The sequence below is a fragment of the Oreochromis aureus genome, linkage group 3, assembly GCF_013358895.1.
Source record: "Oreochromis aureus strain Israel breed Guangdong linkage group 3, ZZ_aureus, whole genome shotgun sequence".
NCBI lineage: Eukaryota > Metazoa > Chordata > Actinopteri > Cichliformes > Cichlidae > Oreochromis > Oreochromis aureus.
In genome coordinates this window covers 30,924,411-30,933,360 of record NC_052944.1, presented here as the reverse complement: position 1 = coordinate 30,933,360, position 8,950 = coordinate 30,924,411, and the positions used below count along the sequence as shown (strand labels likewise).

The following is an 8,950-nucleotide window of genomic DNA, read 5'->3' as shown; positions in this document are numbered from 1 at the left end:
ATTTAGATTGTTAAAATACATTCACAAATGTATCATGATTTCACAAATATCTGTCCGTTATTTGAAAGATTGAACTGTTAAATTCAAATGTAATGCTATGGAAAAATATATGAAGTGATTCTTATGAATTTTTTCAACATCAAATAATTATTACTATTATTGCTATTTAGGGCGATCGTGGCTCAAGAGTTGGCAGTTCGCCTTGTAATCAGAAGGTTGCCGGTTCGAGCCCCGGCTCGGACACTCTCGGTCGTTGTGTTCTTGGTCAAGACACTTCACCTACTGGTGATGGCCAGAGGGGCCGATGGTGCGATATGGCAGCCTCACCTCTGTCAGTCTGTCCCAGGGCATGCAATCCATTATTATTTAAACCAACTGTTAACTGTATATTTCTGTACATTTAAGTATTATTATTCATATTGCCACATTCATTGACCTTGTTTATAGGTAATTTCATTGTTTAATCACATTAAATTGTTCCTAATTTAATGTTTAAAAGCACTTGAAAAAGGCAAAATCCCATGTAAAATTAGGGCAACAAACTGTATTGTCATTACTGAAAATAACCGTATTTTTATGAGAAAGTTATTTTCTGTTATTTGATGGTATTATTTTGGCGCCCCAGGTGCTGGAATATTACTGTTTTTCTAGGATTTTTTTTTAACAGTGTGGAACAAAAATAATTGGGCACCCGGAGTGAAACATTTAAATATCGTCTTAATTTTAGGCAGCAATGCTACCACTCAACATCAGATTACCAATTGTGTTTAATGTGAATCACTTGATTTCTTTCTGTCCCTCAGGTGGGAGGTCACATGGAGACTTTTCTTAAGTATGGCCCCACTCAGCCATTCCTCCTGTGTGTTAGAGAAAGAAAGAACTTCATCCAAAGTTTCTACATTGTCCTAGATCAAAAGGTCGTTCCCTGTGTGATGCAGACGGGAGTTGCAGGTTTTGATGAGCTTTTCAAGGACCACCGTGTATGGCATTGATGTTGGCAACGTGAAGGAGAGTCCTCAGGTTAGGGAAATCAGAGCAAGAGTTCTTCATTGCAGTCTAAAGACAAAGAATATACAGCACTTTGCCCGGAAATGTTCATTTGCGGGATACACCAAACAAGTTGCTCAGTGTTATTTAGACATTTGAAATTCCAGCATAGTTTGTACCCAGGAAGTTTTTACGTTTGACCTGTGGAGCCTGGATGTTCATTTATCTTTTGCACGTACTCTGGTTACATGCAGGAATAAAATGCACTTGTTATTGAGGATATATTGGATGCCTTTGCACTAATCTGTGTTGATGATGTGGTCTATTATAGACCTTACAATTGGCAATTTTTGAATGACACTGATGACCAAATGCACATTGTCCCATATTGTAGTTTTTTATAACTTTATGCGTTTACTTTTTTGTATTTGAATACAAAGTATTTTGGAACGTTAATGTCTTGTATTTTCTTGCAATGGGTAGAGTGTCTGTAGTTGTGAATACATTCTAATTAATTGTAGCAGTAGAGATATCACAGATTTGTCTGACACTAGTGTTAGAAAATCAACACTATTAAGTGTTACATTTTTAAATGCCAGGGCTAGTGTAAAGTACTACCAACACTATTCGGTGCTAATTTTCTAACAATTAACACAAGTGTAGAATATTGTTGACACAATATTGTTAGTCAGTGTTAATTTTTTAACTCTGCACTGTGTTAAAATAACACTAGCTCATTTATAAAAATAACACTTTGAAAAGTGTTAATTTCATTTGCAGCCTGGTCATCATCAGAGCAGACCTTTTTTTACACTCTAGCAGCTTATTTAACATTTTACTTATCAACTTATTTTATACACTGACAATTATTCAACAAATACAGAAAACACATTGTAAATGCACTATTTGAGCATTTATGCCATAAGTGGTAAATAGTCATCAACGTTACTACTTGCTGCCACCTACAGGCTGGTATTTAATGCAATGCAGATGTACATCAATCAGCAGTATACTGGATTCTGTGACAAGAACCAGGATGTGGACACAAATGTAGGACTCAGGAGACTGGCATAAACTCTTTAATGATGAACTTTTTAAGATACAAAACCACTACAGATCAGCCATAAAGAATCCAAAACAATAACTCTTCCAGAAAAAAAAACAGACAGAAGGAGAAACACAGTTATGAGAGAGCAAGCAACAAAGGACAAGGAGAGACTGAGACAAAATACACAGCAGATGATGAGGGGAGAGGAAACAGGTCAGGACAGCTGAAACTAATCACAGAGGATGAGACAGGGAAGTAGAACTAAACACAAAAAACGAGTGACAACAGAACATGAAACAGGAAATAACTAACACTGAGACCAAGACACAAAGATATAAACTGGACAGTACTGAGTTGGCTGAAAGAGCCGATGCTTTGTAGAGTATCAGAAGAGCCGACTCCCATCGAGGAGTTTGTTGTGTTGCCACAGTGTTTAACTGTAGTCCCACATACATCGCACACAGCATAATTTCTATGCTGAGCTTAAATGCAATTATGATCTGTGAACAATGTCAAGATTGCGTGTTTTGTGGTCTAATGTTTTGTGCCTCAGGTTTCTCATTGACTCACACACTTGCGGCGCTCTTATATGAGTGAGAAGCAGAAGCTGATTGTAGTTCCAACTATCCCGCTAATTGCTGAGTTTACCTTTGTCTGTATGTCATATTTACAAATAAAAATTTTAAAAATGAAAAAAGATTAATCAAATTAGATAATCAAATTGATATTTTTATATGTGAATTGATCCTGCAACATGAAATGCTGGTATTGGAAGTATTAATATCTCAGGATCGCTCTGCACATCACTACCCCTCAGTCAGTGAGTGAGATGGTGAGGAGGAAAGCGTGAGTGCGTTGCAAAAACACAAGAATATGACTGACACTTGCACGCATCTGCCTGCAGTTTAAAGAAGAAGCAGATACTAAGAGGAGAAATTGCATCAGCCCATCTGAACTTAAGGATTTGATTTTTCTGAATGTCAACCTGCACTGAGGACATACTGTTTGCTTACTGAGTTTGGTTCTGTTTCTGTTCTCTGGATTTGTTTGCAGTGTTTTGTTTTTGTGTTAAATTTAAATTAAAAGTTTGATTAAAATATTGAACAAAAGTAAGAATGCCTGCTTTTGTAACAGAAGAAATAGACAAAATTAAGCTATTATAAGGCTTCTCATAAAAACACTAAATGCAAAGGGGTTTATCAACACACAAAGCATTCATATTTGTCAATTAAGGCTAGAATATGAGGCTACAGATGATAATAAATTAAGAGCCATTTGGGAGCCAAAAGAGCCGATTCTTCATTGGGAGCCGTGCGACAAGAGCCGGCTCTCTGAAAAGAGCCAAACTTCCCATCGTTACTTTACAGAGACAGAAGACAAACATGAGACTGAAGGAACAGAATGGAGCACAAAAGGAGATCAACAAACCTAAAACCACGAGGAAGTCATAAACCCACAAAACAGAATAAATATAAATATCTTTGGAACAGAAGCTCAGAATTAAAGACATTTGTATCATTTATAAAGAAAATAAAGAAGAAATAACAGGAAACTAAATATCAACAACCCAGAAAACACAACCATAATCCAAAGTCCAGCAACAATAGAGAAAATCTAAAAACAGTCCAAGACTCGGGGACCATGACAGACCTTTCCACCTAATGATGTCTGTCTTCACGTCCACATCATTTCCTCTTTTGTTAATTTATATTTTCCTTTTAATTTAGCAGTATTTACATTTCTGAGTATATTAATAATCACTCTGCTTTTATACTATTTTTATCATTCCAGTATTTTTGTCGACATTTCATTCATCTTCAACAAACTATTCTGTGTCTTTAAATGTCCACTAGGTTTTATTAACATTAAAATTTACAAAAACAAAAATTACACCGCGTGGAGACATTTTGTCCATCAAATGACTGAGTAAATGTCTTTGTAAATAAAAAAAAAAGTCAGTATTGTTGTAGTTACAACAGTTAAAAAAATGTATACATATGCAATATATTTCTTTTACCAGGTTATAAAGATGAGTACGTTCTTGATTTTAACTGGACATAATAACATGAGATAATTTCTCATGATTAAATTTAGGGATTGCTGCGGTAACCCAGTACCCCTAAGATTCCGGTTAGCCCAGCAGTAAGTAAGTTTAAGTTTTAAACTTACTGTTTAGAACAAATAAAATTATACGTCTCATTATTCCTGCGACTGAACCACTCATGCTGTCCTCCTCTGTCCACGCCTACAGACATGTCACACCCTTCAGTCTTCCCCTCTGTGGCCCACTTCTCATAGCAGACTACGTAGTCACTGACCCATAACCATAATCCCAGAGTGCATTTGTAGCTCAGTCCGATCCAAACATAGGGACTGTCAGCATTCTTGGCTGTTTCCTGGACCCATCCCTGCACCTCAGGGTTGGTGATAGAAACCAGCCCCTTGTAGTTGTTTTCACAGTAATTCAAGGCTTCTTCCCAGGTCTTGTTTTCTTTGATCAGGATCATTTTATCTGTTATAGCTAAAAAGAGAAATTTAAGTTTACTTTCAGTTCTTTTCCTTTTCTTTTCAAAATTAAGATTACAAATGTTAACTGCAGAAGAAAATTGTAGACAACCAAGATTGCACTTATAAACATCTTCCTGAGAATTTGCTATTAAAATTGGTCTTTTAAAATAAATCCATCTTGAATGAAGAAATAGCGATATTACAATGAGTATACAAAGTGTACAAATATGTTATAATGAATCTTCTCAGTAATGACAGTGGTATTGCATTTTGGGGAAAATGAAAAAAAAAAACTTTTGTACAAACTCACCATCATAACAGAAGAAGGGTTTTTATTGGCACATTCATCAGAGCTCCATTTTCCTGATCTGTTTAACAGAGTCATAGCACATTTCTTGTTGCTTTGTTTATCATTGAATAACTGCATATCCCAGTATCTGAAAGAGAAATTACTCCCATCTGACCACCTCCAGCTGTCTCTGAACAGACCGACCCACACACTCATGACACGGCCAGCGAACAGGGCCTCCATTTCTTCTCCATCTACCTGATCGAGTCCACTGGCCAAGTCAGTGTAATTATATCTGCAGTAGGTCTGAGCCTGTGTCCAGTTCATAGGTGTTGTTATCAAATGCAATGTTTTATTGTCTTTCTTCATTTCTGTGAAACCAACATAAAAAAAAAACACACACAAAGACATCCCTCGGTAATTTGTCTCCTAAAATTCAATTCAGACATTTTCCAAAATGACAAACATGATATATTTATATTATAATAATATAATAACATTTAATATTATTCACATCTCCTCACCATCATAACAGATGAACCACATCATAGTGTTACATGAAACATCTGCCAGCTTGTTTCTTTTCCTCACACAGTTCCCAGGATATTCCCAGTATGCTCTTCCACTCAGATTCCAGCTGCTGTCATTTTGAATGTATTCCACTCCTGGCAGAGACCAATGCCACGTCCTTTTTCCATCTGTGTTGTTGTTCAGTCCAATCCAGGCTTCTCCTTGATTCTGTGTGGAGTTACGGAGTCTGCTCATGTCTGTCATGTCAAACACTTTGGCCAGGTCTGTATAATTCTCTCTGCAGTATCTCTGTGCTTCATACCAGCTCTTGTTTTCTGCAATAAAGTGGTACTCATACTGTTGGCAGGTAAAGAAGCAACACTGACCTGAAATACAGAAATATGATAAACAAAAATAAAAAAAGAAAGTATTTTAAGAATAAATTATTAAAAACAAGAAATATGATAAACATAAAAATCTGATTTGCAAATCATGTTACAGGTTGAAACTGTCACACAAATGAGACTAAATTAAAAAAAACAATCATTCAAAGATTTTTCCCGAGTTATTTGAAATGTTGTATTTCTCTCCAGGAGCTTCTTCAGTAAAATGATAATTATACGGCTGACCTGTCAAGAAGAGAGACTGACCTAAAAACAGCAAAAAAAAAAAAGCGTGCTGATACAAGAAACGAATCATATGAAGTTTAGATGATGGATAAAAGCTACGCTTGATGACGATGGATCTATATTCAGTGAATGTATTGGTAGAAATATTGCAAATCTTTAATTAATCAGCATTAATCAACATTCATTTCAGATTAAAAACACAAAGTGTATTTGGTAAAACAATCCACTTACCCATCAGAATAAGCAGATACAGACTCCACTGCATCTTTGATCTGACAGATGAAAGTGATGTTTTATTGCTCAAGGAAACAAAGATTTGAACAGAACTTCTTTGATGCAAACTTTATGTCAGGAAAGAAAAGATGGATTCATTCAAGATGGTAGGAAATATGAAATATACACAAAAACGAGCAAGCTTGGGAAAGAAAAATAATGCTAATCATTATAAACCAGAATAAAAATTAATTCATTTTTAATAACTGAGCAGCTCATTAAAAAGCTTATTAAATCATTAATGTTACTCAATTTGAAAGCTCTTGTCATTTAAAGCCTGTTCATCTTTTCAATAAGAGTTGCGTAAAAAAAATTTAATATTTTTTTTTTCTGAATACAAAGAGAAATTTATGTCAGATATTCTCAATCACATCACCTCTGTACCACAAACATGAAATCATATTACAGGTTTTAAACTCACATGTTATAATCTATTCTCTAAGAGAGCTCCCTTTGTCCTGGTCAGCATTTGAATATTAAAGTACAAGCGTGTGACTATTTTCCCTGAAAGAATGATCGACTGATGAGAGGATTTAAAAAAAAAAAAAAAAAAATCGATCTGAATTGAATTGGAAGGGGTCATTTACAAATCCAATTTAAAAATGTTTATGATTATTAAGAAAACAGTGGCAGAAAACACTGCACTGCTAACTGTTCAACAAGCAAGAACATATAAACATGTCGTCCTTATTTGTGTTGTTTAATAACTTCATCCATTATGTAAAACTGGGTGTGAGGCACAGGGAGAACTTGATCTACTCAATAATGAGAATATATCACAGCTTCAGCTGCAGCTGGTCAAATATCTACTCACTTTTAATCCAAACTCCACCTAAAAGTAAGTTTTTACTGAGCAAAAAAGTCTGTCTATGTACAATAATAGTTTATATACAAACACTCTGGATGTTATCAGCCCCATAGAGATGACCCCGATGACATAATATGATCTGAAGCAGGTGTTTATAACAATAACTCTAACTCTAGGTTTGACCACTTTTCAGTTACTCAGCTACAGATGATCAACTAAATGAAGATTATTGAATAAAAAACATAAACATAAAGTGATTATAATATATACTGTTAACATCCATCCTCTTAACCGCTTATCCAACTCAGACTTGTAGACCATCCGTTTGTGTGAGAGGCTGGTTACATTTAATTCCACACACATTTTTATACATAAAAAGGTTTAAAAACTTGAGTAATTTTAATAAATTTGTGTATTGATGCAAATTAGACTGAGATTCTAACTCTACTTCGGCTTTTAGTTGTAAACAAATTCTGTGCCGTGAGTGGGAAACAAATATCATGCTCAGTGAACTGTGACTTTGCTAACAACTCTGTTCTGTGCTGCATGAACAGCGTATGTCAGGCTGAAATATGTAAACCACAATCAAACAGATCAGAACAGATTTATTGTGTGATATATTTCAGTGACTGTGAAGTTTTCAATACTTTAATACTTACACATAATCAATAAATATAAAGATAATTTCGTAGTTAAAGAAGTGCAGACTCGTCTTGTGATTTGATCTGATCCTGTGATTTGTGCTAATCATGAGTGAATATTTATGCACAATCAGTCCAAGGTTTTAGCTTTTGTCTGCACACCTTCCATACTAGATGAGTGTAATGGAAACTTTTCAGTGCTTGACTGTACTCAAAAATTACTAATGTAAAATATTTTAGTTGTTATATTTGGTCACAAAATATAAATTGATTAATTCAATTAATTACCGAGTAATGACGTCATCTACACTCGACTTGTGCATTTAAATAAAGATTAAATGACATTAAAAAAAAACAACCATAAACTTACATCTGGTTAGTTCTCTCCTTGATGTCTCTGCTCAGTGTGTTCATAAAGACTGCTGTCAAATAAATGTATGCTACACTAACACAGAGATCTTGTTTGCCAAAGGTCAACATTTGAATATTAAAATACTTCACCAGAATGATCCAATGTGTATGTCAGATATGACAAAGGGATTTTATGTGATACTGTGGAAAACACAAATATAACACTGTACTTTGACCGTTGAATGAACAAGAGCAGGAAGTAGAAAGAAAATGTAAACATATGTTTTCCATTCATTGTTGATAATAAATGCAACTCGTCACAGTGAGACTAGAGTTGTACATAAAAATACCGTACAACTGTCAGTGACTCTGTTATTATACTTCTGTTTTGTCTGATTAGTTTTATAAACGATTTTCCAGGGTGGATTTTTTTGTTTTGGTTGACCTTTTAGGGTTTGAAAATGTTTAGTTTTAGTTTAACTTTCATGAGTGTCAGCCTTAATTTTAGTCTTTGTAATGAGTTTGTATGGAGGGCACGCAGAGGCAAAATCAGTGCAGGTGCTTTCACTGCCTCATCAGACAAGTTGTAACAAAATGTTTTCCAAACAACACTAAATTTTTGGAAATTTCTTCGACAACTGTGTTTTATTTTAGCATTCCTAATCGAATAAAATGTTTTACTAAATTTGATTTGATTTTTTCAAAAGTCTAGTTTTTTTTTTTTCATTTTACTTAACTATTTTTTAAAAGTTTTTTTTTTTCTAGGTTCAGATTTTTGTTTTAGTTCAGTATAGTAAGTTTGGTCTGATTGGCCTCACAGTTAAACTTGTTTCATCAAAGTCAAATAAACCGGTTTGTCCACTTGCAGGCCAAAGTAGTATGTTTGTTTATATTTTGTGAATTTTA

At 34.6% G+C, this 8,950-nt stretch overlaps 1 protein-coding gene across 1 annotated transcript; it reads right to left on the bottom strand.

Annotated features, from left to right (window-relative positions):
- Positions 1–2,164: 2,164 nt before the first annotated feature.
- Positions 2,165–8,110, bottom strand: LOC120439182 (putative C-type lectin domain family 20 member A). The gene is made up of 5 exons (XM_039609944.1): positions 8,064–8,110; positions 6,203–6,243; positions 5,357–5,728; positions 4,854–5,203; positions 2,165–4,556 (listed from the first exon to the last, which is right to left on the bottom strand). Exons 1-5 carry the CDS (start codon positions 8,105–8,107, stop codon positions 4,551–4,553), a joined length of 813 nt encoding a protein of 270 aa, XP_039465878.1. The 5' UTR covers positions 8,108–8,110; the 3' UTR covers positions 2,165–4,550.
- Between the last annotated feature and the right edge of the window lie 840 nt (positions 8,111–8,950).